The sequence below is a fragment of the Caretta caretta genome, chromosome 8 (genome assembly GCF_965140235.1).
Source record: "Caretta caretta isolate rCarCar2 chromosome 8, rCarCar1.hap1, whole genome shotgun sequence".
In the NCBI taxonomy this organism is placed as follows: Eukaryota; Metazoa; Chordata; order Testudines; family Cheloniidae; genus Caretta; species Caretta caretta.
Genome location: NC_134213.1, coordinates 55,424,977 through 55,441,267, shown reverse-complemented (window position 1 = coordinate 55,441,267; position 16,291 = coordinate 55,424,977). Strand labels below are relative to the sequence as shown.

Below are 16,291 nucleotides of genomic sequence, written 5' to 3'. Positions count from 1 at the left end.
GAATACAGCCTATGTTTTAAATATTTAATTAACCTTTTGTCTCCAACAGAAGAACACATTTGGATAAGCAATATTAAACTGCAGAAAAAAAATCATGCTGTCTGTGTAGGTGAGTAGGGCTGACCCATTATCAGCCTCACCACCAAATCTTTGCAGCCTGCACCTCATGCATAGGGCCATACCAAATTCACGGCCATGAAGAACATGTCATGGACCGTGAAATCTGGTCTTGTGTGTACTTTTACCCAATACTATAAAGATTTGAACGGGGAGACCAGCGTCTTTCAAATTGAGGGCCCTGACCCAAAAGGAAGTTGCAGGAAGATCACAAGGTTATTTTAGAGGGGTTGTGGTATTGCCACCCTTACTTCTGAGTTGCTACCTTCACAGCTGGATGGCCGGACTGAGGGCCCAACTCTGCAGGCAGCAGTGCAGAAGTAAAGGATGGCAATCCTGTTCCATGCTATCTTTACTTTTGCACTGTTGCTGGCAGCAGTTCTGCCTTTAGAGCTAGGCTCCCAGCCAGCAGCCGCCCAGATCCGAAAGCAGTGCCACCGCCAGCAGCCGCACAGAAGTAAGTAAGTAAGTAAGGAGTACTGCAACCTCCCCTACAATAAAACTTTGTGACCCGCCCTGCAACTCCCTTTTGTGTCAGGACCCCTACAGCTACAACACCATGAAATTTCAGATTTAAATAGGTGAAATCATAAAATTTACGATTTAAAAAATCCTACAACCATGAAATAACCAAAATGGACCAGAAAGGAATTTGGTAGGGCCCTACTCATGCATATCATGTTCTATTTCAGGATGCAATACACTTACCCTCTGGTCAGAAATACTTTGTCAGTTTTCTTAGAGGAACATGTTTTTCCAGCATATTAAATCAGTGAAAGACTAGATTCCTGGATAGATGTTAGATTTCCAAAGTGAAAAATTAGGAATTTTTTGTGGCACTAACCTTGAACTGTTCCTCCAGCCTCTCTCGAAGAGGGCTCAGCTTCTCCAAGCCCTTACTCAGATATACATGGCCATGGAACTTAATAAACGCCTTGATGAAGTCAGACACCCCCCATCGAGTCTTCACCTCATCCCGACTGCAGTTTGAGAGAAATAGTTGGCTTCAGTCTTTGTAAATAGACATAGCTGCATAGACTAAGGATCTTCCAGGCAGAAACAATGCTAATAGCTGCATCCCCTTCTCAGAGAAAGGACAGGGGTGTGAGAGAGAAGAGGTAGTTTCCACTGTTGGCTGCCCCTACCCAAGAGATGTGCTGGTAACTTGATACAGTTCAGTTGCCCCCCAATGGTGCTCCCACCCAAGAGGATCTCAGATACAGGTACCTCCTGCTCAATACATATATAAGGCGGATGTGGCTGGAATGGGGGTCAGTGATCTCCTACTTCTGTGTGCACATTTGGTACTATGAATGCTTATCTGTGGTGGGTATACACACAGACACACCAAATAAGAGAGGGAATACTTGCCAGGACAGAGGCAAAGGGAGTGTTAGTTATGAATAACTACTCACTCCCTAGAACAGATCAGCCTCACCTTTCCAGTGCTTTAGAAAGTGCTTTTTGTAGATTAGTGGAGGCAGCTGGGAAAGGGAACTTCACAGCAATGCTTCTGCAGTAGTAGAAAATTGTGGTCAGGTGGTCTCCTTTGGAGGAAGCTAAAATAGCCAACTGATTGTAAGGCTGACCTAGGGGAGAAGAGGATGACAATTTCTCATGGAGTGAAGTGATCTTTTCTTCAACTGTAACCAAATCTATTTGCTCTAGAAAAGAAGCTCTATTTCAATCTAAATCTTAGCTATAAGGATAGCAAGCTTCCATTTAAAGCCTATATATCCTTTATACAGATCAGATTAATTTGCTGAACCAGTTACCCGGCCCCATCTCAGCACTGCTATAATTCACAAGCTACAGAACTCGTGGTTCAAATTTTCACAAATCTATTAAATGTAAAAACAGATGCAAATGACTTAATAAAAAAAACTGTCTAAGCAGGAAGGTACAGTCAAGGCCAGGCAAAGTTTTGCCTCTAATATACCAATCAGAATCTACTAGAAGTTACTGATGTAATACAATTTAAAATACATAGGACAAAAAGACAGCTCCAAAAATTTAGAAGTCAGTTTTAGATGACTACTGCACTAACTGAGTCCTGGTGGGTGTGGCTCATAAAAGTGGTTTGCATTCTCGCTACAGAGCAACCTGCAGCAAATGGGAATCTGTATTCAGTTCATTGTAGTTGAATTAGTTCTATTCAGTACTATATCACTGCACCTGCATAAGGAGAGAGATCAGGAGAAAATAGGGAGTCAGTAAGCTGAACTACAGAACCACCTCAAATTTGTATGAGTGACTTGGAGACCCCGTGAATTACTGAATTTTATTTATTAGTAAGTAAATAATTAAAGAAAGCAAAGAATGTTTGTTCATTTGACAAGTGCAGTATAGGTTTAATAATACTTCATACAAAATGCATAAATGTACTATAGCATATTCTGTAACATAGCTCAGTCTTAATACTACAAGACCTCACTATAATACTTTGCTATTAATCCTTTGAGAAATGAAAACAGATTGTGTGTGAACTATGGGTGAATGCAGATTAGTAAAGTGTGAATTATCAAGGTTCTACTGTAACTTATTGCTGGTATTTTATTTTTTTAATAATCAAGATCTTAAAACTATTTCTCCATTTTCTATGGAGAAAAAAGCAAACGCCTGAAATACTGATTTGGGATAGTAAACTCAGCAGAATAGAGGCATCTCAGACTCACCATTGGAGGGAACAAGCTGAGCTGCATGTCTATAGTAGGACTCTGCCTGGCTGGTCTGATTCCTGTAGCGAGCTAAAAAAGGAAAGAAAGGCAAGTTCAGACAGCAGTTTGTCTTGCTGCTCAGAGGGCTAAATTCTCCTCAACATTTCCAAGTATTTGGTCCTGCAGATTACAAGTACATACAGTTTACTTGAGGAGACCCATAAATGTCTTGCAAATACTTTAAAACAAACAGTAGGATTACATACTGAGTACCCGAAAGAGTACAAGGAACATCAATTCACTTTTAGTTGCCCTCCCTTTCCCACTCCTCTTTCAGGTCCCAAAGTCACAGATTACCAGCTCTTATTCACTACCCTCAAATACACTGTGTCAGACACATTACACAAAAAGCTGTGAATGCTCCTCATTCCTCGACACTCTGAATATTCAATACCTAGTCCTAATTTTAAAGTAGTTGCAGGTTGCCTTTTGCAATAACCCCTTCTACAAAAAGTTTAATCTAGTGTGGATCATATAATCTAAATATGTAAAGCACCACAATAAAATTATAAATGGAATAAACCTTTTGAATTTAAGTGTACCTGGATGCAAAATAAAACAGCCAGGCTTATGAAAGTTAGACTTCTTACCATGTTCTTTGTAGGAAAGACTGTTTAACATAGGCTCTCTCTGACATGAACGCCTGTTAAACGTTGCAACACAAATTCTTGTAATAGCTCTTGCAATTTAACAGGTTTCTACTTTTCACTGTCTACCTCTGCAAGAAACAGAGCTCCTCTAGATGAAAACACAAGTCTAAGCAAATCATTAGAAATCACTCTTCATAATATCACTGCCTTCGTGCATCACAGTCTTTCAAGGGCTCTAACACTCCAACATTACATTTCAGACCGTTCAAACTGTTCAGTCTACAGGCAGCAGTTCAAGGCAGAGTACTTGGTCTAGCACAGGGGTGTCCAACCCGAGCCTGAGAAGGCGCCAGAATTTACCAATGTACATTGCCAAAGAGCCACAGTAATACGTCAGCAGCCCTCCATCAGCTCCCCCACCCCTCTCCCAGTGCCTCCCGCCCACCAGCAGCCCTGCCAATCAGCTGTTTCGTGGCACGCAGGAGGCTCTGGGGGGACAAGAGGGAAAGAGAGAGCACTGCAGGCTCAGGGGAGAGGGCGGGAGCGGGTGGAGTGGGGGCAGGGCCTGTGGCAGAGCCAGGGGTTGAGCAGTGAGCACCCCTCAGCACATCGGAAAGTTGGTGCGCGTACCTCCAGCCCCGGAGTCGGTACCTATACAAGGAGCCACAGGTTGGCCGCCTCTGATCTAGCTGCAGCACAGGTTGCACGGATTCCTTTCCAAGTTTATGCTATACAGAGCATCTCATCTCTCCTTGCTCCAAACACTCACCAATGTCTCCGAGGTGGACAAGGCAGTGCTGGCAGATGTATGAGCAGGAGCTAGACTGCGGCTTCACAATGGCGCTGGTGTGCGTCTGTTTATTGCTGATAATTCCCAGCTGGGAGGACTTCACACGGCAGGGTAAGTCTACATTAAACACTGTGCACAGCTCCTGTAATAACTAGAAAAAAAGCCCTGGTTTAATAATAAAAATCAGACAGTAATCAACACAGCGATGTCAAAGCAGTGCAAATACTACTACTACTGCATCAACAACAACAACAGAGTTGCATACCCCACCATAAAGAGCACCTCCATAAAGAAGACATGTTCCCCACACTTCACTGCCCAGAGGTAGATAAGTAGGGGGCAGAGGGCAGATGCAGATCTGTTACCGTCATTTTTAAATATTTTCTGAGAACAGCAGTTACTAGTTAGGTTTTCCCTTAAAATTCCTGACTCCAAAGACTAGTTTGGGTAAAGAATTCACAGGAGAACAAAATTACTGAATTCTTATAGTACCACTTTCTTAAATGGGCATCCATCGTATTCTCAAAGTATACAGCAAGGTCCAGTGGATGTACACAATACTTCAAAACTGCCATACAGGTATATTAGGAACTGAGCAAAAACATGCTTTAGAGCAGAAGTGGGCAAACTTTTTGGCCCGAGGGCCACATCTGGGTGGGGAAATTGCATGCAGGGCCATGAATGTAGGGCTGGGGCAGAGGTGCGGGGAGGTGTACAGGAAGCAGCTCAGGGCGAGGGGTTGGGGCGGAGGAGGGGGGGCAGAGTGTGGGAGGGGGCTCAGGGCAGGGAGGGGTGCGGAGTGTGGGAGGGGTGTTGCAGGAGGCTCAGAGCAGGGGGTTGGGGTGCAGGACGGGTGCCGGGTATGGCAGGGGGATGGAGTGCAGGAGGGGTGCGGCGAGGGCTCAAGGCAGGGGGCTGGGGTGCAGAAAGGGTGCAGGGTACCGCAGGGGGCTCAGGGCAGGGGGTTGGGGTTCGGTCTCCAGCCCGGTGCTGCTTACCTGGAGTGGCTCCGGGGTGGCAGAGGTGCGTAGTGGGGCCAGGGCAGGCTTCCTGACTACCCTGGCCCCATGCCGCTTCTGGAAGCGGCCGGCACCAAATCCCTGTGGCCCCAGGGAGTGGGTGAGGGGGAAGGGGGTAGAGGGCTCCGTGCGCTGCCCTGCGGGTACCTCCCCCAAAGCTCCCATTGGTCTCAGTTCCCCATTCCCAGCCAATGGGAGTTGCGGGGGGCGGTGCCTGCAGGTAAGGGCAGCACATAGAACCCTCTGCCCCCTCCCCATCCCCCAGGGGCCGCAGGGACATCGTGCCAGGGGCTTCCAGGAATGGCGCGGGGCCTGTGGCACCACAGGGGTGGCAATCCCACGGGCCGGATCCAAAGCCCTGATGGGCCGGATCTGGCCCACGGGCCGTAGTTTGCCCACTCCTACTTTAGAGGCCTAGTTCAATGGGCTTTAAGACAAGACGCTGCTAAGTCTTTGTAGCATGTCAGTACACTGTGCTATCCGTAGATACTGATTCCCCTTTAGACTGGTCCAAAGAGTTCAAGAAACAAACTTGGAAAAAAAAAATTCTTATGCTTTTTGCTCTCAACATAAAAGCTAAAAGTACACAAAATTTATAGTCTGTGCAGGATCCCATTCCCTTAAAATACTGTTAATGAAATTCATGGAGAAGGAAGTCCAAGATCACTTAGCAAAAAGTTAGATGGGAGGAGAGCACTACCTTTTCTTTATGGGAAAGAAGCTCTTGTGTCCAACTGCCAGAGGCAAAGGGAATATACAGGTAAAACCTGAGCAATTGAGAGGGGAAGGGATTTTTAAACTGATTGAGCAGAGCTGAATGTTAACTACAACAGTTTCAACATCCCTACCCCTTCAGATAAAAGCCAAGAGAGGGCCCACTACAGTTCTCTAGTTGTTCATGACATCCACTGGCATTTTGTCTGACTTGATAGAACGCCAGGCCAAAAATTATAGGTGAGAGACTCAAGTTCCAAAGCAGAGACAGTTGTTACTGAATCAAATACACTGAACGCTGATGTGAGGGAGTGCTGAGGAATGACTGAGTTTTGTTTTCCCGGTTAATGCTTTTGTAGTTTTGCCTAGAGGCTTCTGGCAGAAGCTCTTGAACCAAGAGCATTTTGCTACACCATAACGGAAATACCTATGTACAACCTTATTACTAAGAAGTAGACAGATGTAAGGAGTACTTTGCAGCCCTGTAAATTCACTTTCCCCAAAAAAATTTTAAAAAGGAGAATAAAGTGTCTTTTAGCTTCATATTAGCTGCAGACAACTGAATCAAAGAGACAGGCAGGTGAGACAGTCAACTCTTATTTATGTATTTGGCACAATCTTCCAGAGTCTGAGTAATCACTTGGAAAGTACCCGTCTTGGGCTGCAACATCTTGGCAAGGTTCAAGAGTCTCTTCCAAGAAAAGCACCTAATTCATAATAGGTAAATACTGAATAATAAGCTTTCTTCAAGACAGAAGACTCAAACTTTTAACTTAAAATGTGATATGATGAATAAAGAACGATCCAGAACTAGTCTTGTGATTAAGAAAGAATAATAATCCAGAAATAGAAATTGCATTGCTGGGACAGGTAAGAGCACTTCTTTCATTTGTCCTTTTAACAATAATTCAAACAAAGTCTTTGAAGGCATACAAACTCAAAAATCCTCTTCCGATGTGCCTTTGTATATCAGAATTGCCACTAAGTAACAAAGAAGGACTACTTGTTAGCTGGTATCTGTGTTGGAGACCAAAGACATAACATTGACCCCTGAATGTTCTCCAGCTGGTGATATGAAGGGTCACATAGATCATGGCCAATCTATCAAGGATGAATAAGCAGAATGCTTCCATTCTCAGCTGAATCTACATAGGAAGCCCAAAAGGGAACCGTAGCTGGTAAAGCTGATGGGGACAGAGAGCTTATATCCCAAAAGTTCTTGGATATGATGGTTTCCAACTTAGCAACTTTCTTTACTCAAGAAAGGCACAGATGTGTCACTCCTAACAATCTTCAAAGTTATAGCTATGAACATCCTTGAAGGCTAAGAGGTGAAATGTGATACCAAAGTCTGCTTCAATTGTCCAGACAATACAGAAAACAGCAGCACAGAAAATACATATGGCATCAAGCATTTATGGTTTATGTGCTGCTTGAAGAGTCAAGTCCCTCAAAGCAGCTTCTCAAGAATGCTTCAATTGCTCTTCCGATATTGAGGATTTTGTCCTTCTCAACGATGAAGAAAATGGATGAAAAAAACTAATGGTACTTTTTCAAGCTCTGCCCATATTACTCCACCCCCTGCCTACTTGAACCTTTAGTCATTTGATAAATGTGAAGGTCTTACTTCATGCACATTATAGTTACATTTTAAATGTACTTTTTGCTCAGACACAGTAAAAAGAGTCTTATCGTATGGACAAAAGAAAGATAAAGAATCCCTTAAAAGCAGAACATCTCCAACTGATGAAGAGGAGAGAAACCTCTGAAGTGATCTTCCAATATACAGTGTGATAGGTATTCATTCTCAAAGATGCCATCTGCACAGCAGTTTCACTCCTGAGCATAAGTAGCTTGAGTGAGGTCTCCAAATTAAAAGCAAATCAATTAGCACTGCAGTGAGCAGAGAAAGAAAGACAGCCTATGCCACAACAACATAAAAGTAACATGAACTTTAGCATACTTCAGGGAAGAAAGACACTTCCAAAAGATAAAGGTGTAAAAACAAGTAAGGCCACAATGAGAATCCTCAGACTGTCTGAAGCTGGCTAATTAATACAAGAGATATCCCAAAGAGAGAACTCCAGGAGACAGGAGAGTCTGCTCTGCCTCACCCATCATAACTCACGCACATATCCTCCAGTACTGTCTGAACAAGAACTCCTTTTCCTAGAATCTGAATTAAAGTTATAATGCTTCATGCGGTTGTGCAGGAAAAACCATGGCAGCTTTGCACATATTCAGAATTTAAGCAGACCTCATGCAGCAAATGAAGCAGCTATATTTTGGATATTCTGTGTTGTGGTTCCTATAGGCATCAGACAAGGATGTCTTATGAACTTTTTACTGGTAGTGGACTGGTAATGAGAGAGACCACAGAACAATCAAGGGTCATACAATGGACTTTCACATAGAAGTTAGAGCACCTTGACTTTGCAGATGACATCAGCTTGCTATCCCATACCCACAGAGACATGTAAGCCAGCACAAATGATCTCCAGGCTTATGCACAATTAGTAGGGTTGACAAACTTCAAGAAAACTAAAATTATGAGAATCAACCCAAAAGAATCATCAACAACACTTTCTAGGACTAATATGTCACATATCTTGGCAGCACTGTAAGCACAACAGGTGGAACAAAGACATTAAAGCTAGAATAGCAAAAGCCAGCCATGCTTTTGTAACTCTAAAGCCAATCTGGAGAAACAGAAATCTTGTCCTCCAAACTAAACTTTGAATATTTAACACCACTGTAAAGTCAGTCTTACTATGTGGTGCTAAAACTTGGAGTCTTAAGACCTTACTATCTAACTTACAAATTTTCATGAAAAACTGCCTTAGACATATCCTCAGTCTCAGATGGCCAAAATAAAAAGGTGAAGAACTCTGGAGAATGATGAAACAGAAGCCAAGAGAACAGGATATTATGGAACAAAAATGGAGATGACTATGCCATACATGGAAAGACCCAAAATATCATGACAGGCAGGCATTGGACAGGAACCCTCAGGGTAAGAGGTGGCAACCTAGACCAAGGATAACATGGAAACACACTACAGAAGCAGAACTGAAAGCTATCAAAATGACAGGGAAAGAAGCTAAGACTGCTTCAGGAGACTGACAAAGATGGAAGACTCTGGTGAAGGGCCTACATTCTGCATGGAATGGAAAGGCATAAAATGAAAATATCTAGGGTTGGGATTATCAGGAGTGTAAGGGAGTTGAGTGCTCTTAATATTAATCATAACCCTTTTTCTGTTATCAAATCTCCACCACAGTATCATTTTAATTTCATCTTTTTAAAATGGAATGGCCTTCTATGTAAAGTAATCAGTTTTATAATAGTTTTTAAACAGCCCAATGGGTAAAGCCCTACCAAATTCACAGCCATGAAAAACGCATCATGGACCATGAAATCTGGTCTCCCCCCATGAGATCTGGTCTTTTGTATGCTTTCCCTATGCTATACAGATTTCACGGGGAAGACTAGCATTCATCAAATTGGGGGTCCTGACCCAAAAGGGAGTGGGGGGGGGTCCACAAGGTTATTTTTAAGGGGGACGTCACGGTATTGCCACTCTTTACTTCAGCGCTGCCTTCAGAGCTGGGTGGCCGGACAGTGGCAGCTGTTGGCTGGGCGCCCAGCTCTGAAGGCAGTGCCCCACCAGCTGCAGTGCAAAAAGTAAGGGTAGCAATGCCATACCACGCCACTCTTACTTCTGTGCTGCTGCCTTCAGAGCTGGGCAGCCAGAGAGTGGCGGTTGCTGACTGAGGGACCAACTCTGCAGGTAGCAGCACAGAAGTAAGAGTGGCAATATCATACCACACCATCCTTAATCCCTCCAGCAGCCCAGTTCTGAAGGCAGCACTGCCGCCAACAGTAGTGCAGAAGTAAGAGTAGCAGTACTGCAACCCCCCCCCCCATAACCTTGTGACCTGCCCCCCCCCCCCCCACACAACTCCTTTTTGGGTCCAGACCCCTACAGTTACAACACCGTGAAATTTCAGATTTAAATAGCTGAAAATCATGAAGTTTACAATTTTTAAATTCCTATGACCGTGAAATTGACGAAAATGGACCATGAATTTGGTAGGGCCCTACCTATGAGGCCTCAGCTGATCACCACAGAAACATCTCCCCAACTCCGCAACTGGTGTTCCTTCAAAAGTCAAAAGATTGCTGAGGGATAATTATGGGACCAACAACAGTAGTAGCTGTGTTTATTAAGATTACATGCAAAAAAACTATGTTAGAGGAAGATTAAGGTTACAAACTCAAGCACTTTGTGTAGTGAAGGAGACTCCTCTGTACGACCCCCCCCTTATTTGTTACAGAAGGTAGAAGGCATGTAGTGGATTACAGAAAAGGAAAGGATGGTCTCAGGGATAAGGCAGCTAAAAGTTGCTCTGGAGAACTGGATTCAATCCCTTCTGCCAGAGTTCCTACATCAGGGGTGGGCAAACTTTTTGGCCTGAGGGCCACATCAGGTTTCTGAAATTGTATGGAGAGCCGGTTAGGGGAGGCTGTGCCTCCCTGAACAGCCAGGCATGGCCCAGCCCCCGCCCCCTATCTGATGCCCCCGCTTCTCACCCCGACGCCACCCCCCCCCGGGACTCCTGCCCCATCCAACCCGCCCTGTTCCCTGACTGCCCCCCGGGGGACCCTTGCCCCATCCATCCCCCCACTCCCCGCTCTTGGTCCCCTGACCATTCCCGGACCCCCTGCCCCTAACTTCCCCTGCCACCCCATCCAACCCCCGCCCCGCTCCTTCCTGACTACCCCCCCTGGGACCCCTGCCCCTGACTGTCCCCAGACCCCCCGTCCCTAACTTCCCCCTGCCTCCCAATTCAACCCCCCTTCTCCTTCCTGACTCCCCCTGCCCGATCCACCCCCCCTGCTCCCTGTCCCCCGACCGCCCCCCGCCACCCCATCCAACCCCTTCTCTCCTTCCTGACTGTCCCCCCAGGATCCCTGCCCCCATTCAACCCCCGTTCCCCACCCTCTGGCCACCTTAACCCCTATCCATGCCCTGAACTCCCCTGCCCTCTATCCAACCCCCCCTGCTCCCTGCCCCCTGACTGCGCTGCCTGGAGCACCGGTGGCTGGCAGCACGGCTACACCAGGACAGGCAGCTGCGTCGTGCCGCGCAGCACAGAGCACTGGGTCAGGCTGGGCTCTGCAGCCCCGCTGCCCAGAGCATTGCGCTGCACAGCGGCGTGGCTCCAGGGGAGGGGGGACAGCTTTCCGGGCCAGGAGCTCGGGGCTGTTCTTTGCCCACCTCTGTCCTACATGATGCTAGTCAGGTCACTTAAGCCATGCTTTTCAAAAGGTGGTTAACTAATTGTGTGTTTCTCATTTTATGGATGCTTGAACTTGAGACCCTTGGTCTGATTTTCAGAAGTACTGAGCACTCACAGCTGCAACGGAAATCAATGGGAGCTGTGCTTTGAACATATGAAGTCCTCTATAATGCTAAATACTCTAAAAATCAGGTTCAAGGTGTCTCAAATGCTTTCCAAAGACAAGGTTCTCAGGTGGTTTTTTTCGACACTGAAAACCAGTATATTTTTCCCTAATCTCAATCAGAAACAGCTGAATGGTTATGGCTGAAATAAAAATAAATAAATAAAAATGGGGGTGGGGGGGAGGGCACAATTACCCAGCACTGAAAATTTCAGCCCAAACAGTTAAAGTTTGGCAAACAAAAAAAAAAAACAAAAAAAAACCCAACACCCCACACAACTGAATCCAGGGGTCTTATAACGAGAAGCATCAGGTAACCTTAGTAAGAAGCTGGTCTACCAGCTTCACCTATAATAAATATTTTACCATTTTTAGACTCAGACTGCTGTAAGAATGAATACCTCATGCTCTTCCTTCTCCATGTACAATATTAAACAATTGGTCAAGTGCATTATAGGAGCTTGTCTGCCTCAAGAGTAAGCAACTGCTGGAGAGAACATACTAAGTTTGACAAAATAAACAGTGCAAGCTAAGCAGAGGAGCTGCATACATTCACTATCAGGGCAAAAGTTTAAAAACTCTTGCTCCAAGGTTGTATATTTGTATGGAAACCAGTGTTTCAGAACTCACCTGTGTGTAGAAACCACTAGCTGCCTCTAGGAACAGAGAAAGGTTCGCCTGAACTTCACTCCGATTCGGGTTTGCTCGGTTTTTTGCCTGCCCCTGAAGTGTTGTGATCTGATTCTTAAAAGCATGATTCCAGCTGAGAATAAAACACAATTCTGTTGGCTACAGCAGTGACTCACTGGGCGGACACTGAGCTCCCTGAGAATGGGAAAAAACTGTCTGTTACAATTATAAGGCACCTGGAGCTAACTCCATCAAAGCTCTCCACTTATTCTAGTGCCTTAACTGCTCCCTTTTAAAATGGAACAGAACATGCAGTGGAAATCTAAAGTCAAACAGGGAAGAACGGCAAATTCCCCCAAATCTCCAAAAAACAAATAGATTGTTTACAGCATTAACAATTATTTATTTGCTGCCAGCACTAACCAGCATGTCAAGCACTATTAGTCATAAAGCTTTGACCATCAGTCTCATGGACAGACTTAGAGAAACTGTTCAGGAACTGATGTCAGGCCAAAATGTCTGAACATCCAGCAGCTTTAACATCACGCTCTTCCAGACTCTTTGCCAGGGACTGGAAGAAATGCAGACTATTAACCAAGGCTGGTACAAAAAGATGCTCCTGTTCCTCAAATAAGATCCAGGGGTAGAAGCTGGGGGACAATCCAGCAAGAACCTCACCTGGCTATGAGGAAGTCATAATGAATGCCCCACTAGAGCACTAGCCCTATATGATCTCTCCCCAATCTCTGGCATGGAGTCTTTGTCCCTAAATTAGTACGAATGAACATTTGGAGCTCCTCCATCACCAGTTTCCCAAATGCTCAGAATGGCAGTGTTAGGGAAGATTTCCTGCTCTTCTGATCCGCCTTTCCTTGATGGAAATAGAAAGGCAAATGTCTCTTTCCCCCTCTTTTCAACCTCACACAACTGAGGGGGGCTCAATACCACTAGTCCTCACCCCATAAGAGGATCTTCGTCAGTGATGATTGCATCACCCTCTTCTCATGCTGATCACGAGGATGCTTCCAGCTTGTTTTACTAACACATAGCACTCTACTTCTGTGCTTCAGCTGTAAGGCAGGGTGGCACTTGCCCATTTGTAAGTTAGAGTTGACATGAGTGGGTAAGCAAGTGTGGTTTTGAGTCTTTTGTTTTTGAGTCTTGTTCTGAGCTGCATCTCACTCACATGGCTCTCAAGTGGAGCTAGATCCCATCCCCTGACCTCAGTAGGAGCTACACTATATTTACTAAGGCCGAGTACCCAAAGCTTCTTCCATGTCAAAGATTATGTGGCAGAGCAGCTCCTCTTAGACATAGAGAAAAACAGATTATTCACCTGTTCGACTAAAAAGGCAGGTCCATGGATTAGAATTCTCAAATATTCTCAAACAAGTTTTTGGGAATGCTGAAGGGATTTCACTAGGAATTACATATTGGAAAGTCTCTATGCAACAAGTGACACCCCTCTCTCCAACATTAATCAGTTCAATAAATCATGGATCTCACTCACAGTGTGTATGCTACACATGCCTAAACAATGAACTATTATGTGCAAGTCCTTTTTTGAGAGTACAAGTCCATTAGAGATTTTCTGATGCACAGCATGGTTTTCCCCAAAGTACTTAAGGGCAGGAATTGTAAACATCCTTTCATTCCCCATTCCCATACATTCCTCCTAGTTCTTTAAATTCAGTGTAAGATTATTCAAAATGCATTTATTCAAGCTTCCACTTACAGAAAAATTGAGCCCATTTTATAAGTTGTACCCACTCTTCCATAAGTCTTGGAAGGATCCTGCTCTAGTTCACAACACATGTGAATACTTGCGATTAGAATACTTACAGGTCCTGTTCCACTTTCTTGTCTAAAGCATACTCCAGATCAGTTACTAGCATTTTCTGGTATAAGTCCTGCAGAGCCTGTCTGGATGTCCAGACTTCAGCTGGACCCAGCTTTGAATCTGAGCATCAAAAAACAAAAGAACAGATTTACCATGTCCCAGTACACAGAACAGCATTGTTTCAACTGATTTTTCTCATTCCTGCCCCAGGAAAGAAAACACCATGTCGTGCCACATCCAATGTCATGCCACACCTCCCTTCAATTACAGCTTCATCAAAAAACAAAAACTAGGAAAACCAATGAATACCAGGAAGAGATTTTCAGGCTTTGCAACAAAGGGCCAAAATGACAAGCTGCTAGAAACCAGAGGATCGCACACGAATTTCATATGCAAACTATTTTACCAAAAGCACATCAACATAATATTTATTGCAGTTCTGAAAAAAGACTAAGTTACCACTTATATAAATTCACCAGCAATAAAAACATGCTATCTTGTAAAAGCCAGAAGACAGATGCTGCAAAGCTGCATTTTAGGACTTCACAGGCTGCATTTGGGGCACCCATAAGTTAGTGTTTGACACAGCAGTTCCAGCATCTTTGGTGCTAGAAACCAGAGACAGATCTTTTCTCTGCTGTTCATTTTTAAATAAGTATCAGATCAGTCATTACCCAAGACATATGAGCTAGGTCCAGTCCTTCTCTCTCCTCCCAGGTGGAAGATAGGACTCATCCTACATCACCAGCTGGGACAGAAAAGGACTTGTCTCTCCATAAGTGTTTTAAGGCACTGCATGGGAGTTTTAATTATTTAAGTTTCAAATTTTCATTTTCTGTCTATAGCAGGGAGTATAGTCACTTGTAAAGCATTCTCCATTTAGCCACATGGGAAGAATAGACCTTTAACAGGACACCACCTACACACTCCAGAGATCTTGGAAATCCCAGCTATTCACTAGATCATATTTATAAGTAACTGTTTGAACTCAGGATTTCAGTTAGGTCTCAATGTCCAAAGTTAAAATGAAATTTTACAGCCTGCTTCTTTTATGCCCATCGTCTCACTCCTATTAGGAGTCTGGTAAGCATTTTGTATCACTACAACAAAGAAATAGGACTCAAACACAATTTTAGTAACTGCACTAACGGTGAAATAAAAGACAATTACCTGTCATGTCAGCCTTCAGGACTTCTGCCTGCCTGCAAGAGGAAGACAGGACAAGACATTAGATATTAACAAGGACTGATGAAGATAATCAAGTTACACCAAACAAGTGGGGAGGGATGTTGTTGTTGCTGGGGTTTTTTCTCTTTTTAAAACACAACTGCTTGAGCGTGAGGCAAAGACAAGGGTTCAAGTCTTTTTAGGGATTGTATATACCAATATAAGCTAAGATGTGAATTTAAACCACTAGAATTTGTCATGTAGACACTTACGCTCTTATAAGAGTGGCTTCACTTTAGTTTATGTTGCTTTGAAAGGGTTTAAGCTAAACTGATTTAAGCCACTCTGATAAAAGCCACTCTTGTACCAGAAGAAGAATGTTTACTTGGGGAGTTATACTGGTATAAATGAATGTTACTTACCTGTAATCACAGTTCTTTGAGATGGACTCTGCATAGTCACACTCATGGGATGTGCTGGCTAGTGAAGTTCAGGCTGTCAAGCCTTCTCATAGCAGTGCTTCTTAGAGCACTCATGCATCCCTCTTATCCTTTGACTTTGCATTCATGAACGTTCTAAGGACAAGGCTATAAAAGGTGTCATGGTGCTCCTTACCCACCTCAGTTCCTTCTATGGAGTCTTAACAGAATCTTGACTGAGGAGTCAGAGGAAAAGGGGAATATGCAGAAACAATCTTGAACTCCAGTTACAGGTGGGTATCCTTAATTTCTTCAAGTGTCCTTAGCATATTCCCATTCATGGGATAATTTGGCAAGCAGTACCCCATAGATGTAAGGTGGAACTCCAAGTCCTAATTTAAGTCCCTGAAGTTCTGCTCTGCCAAACTGAGTGTCAGATCTAGATACTAGGTCAAAGGAGTATTGTTTTGTAAAGGTACGTATAGAGGTCCAAGGAACAGCCTTACAGATCTCTGAAATTAGAACATATCTGAACCTGGTCTACTCCTAAATGTTGGGTCGACTTAGATACATCACTCAGGGCTGTCAAAAATGTCACACCCTGTCTGACGTACTTAGGTCAACCTAACCTCCACTGTGGGCACAGCGAAGTAGACAAAATAATTCTTCCATTAACCTAGCTACCGCCTCAAGGGGATGGATTTACTACAGCAGGGGTGGGCAAACTACAGCCCACAGGATTGCCACCCCTGTGGTGCCGCGGGCCCCACTCCGCTCCCGGAAGTGGCCAGCGCCATGTCCCTGCGGCCCCTGGGGGAGGGG

At 44.4% G+C, this 16,291-nt stretch overlaps 1 protein-coding gene across 5 annotated transcripts in view; it reads right to left on the bottom strand.

The window, feature by feature from the left end:
- The window catches only part of SMG7 (SMG7 nonsense mediated mRNA decay factor), a 103,383-nt gene that overhangs the window by 42,502 nt on the left and 44,590 nt on the right, over positions 1-16,291 (bottom strand). For all 5 annotated transcript variants that reach the window (XM_048860339.2, XM_048860337.2, XM_048860335.2 and 2 more), the window contains 7 exons: positions 15,054-15,085; positions 13,886-14,003; positions 12,044-12,176; positions 4,194-4,365; positions 2,793-2,864; positions 1,556-1,706; positions 962-1,097 (listed from right to left, as the gene is read on the bottom strand). In XM_048860339.2, coding sequence (XP_048716296.1) covers positions 962-1,097; positions 1,556-1,706; positions 2,793-2,864; positions 4,194-4,365; positions 12,044-12,176; positions 13,886-14,003; positions 15,054-15,085 — 814 coding nt within the window. The remainder of the gene's footprint in view (positions 1-961; positions 1,098-1,555; positions 1,707-2,792; positions 2,865-4,193; positions 4,366-12,043; positions 12,177-13,885; positions 14,004-15,053; positions 15,086-16,291) is intronic.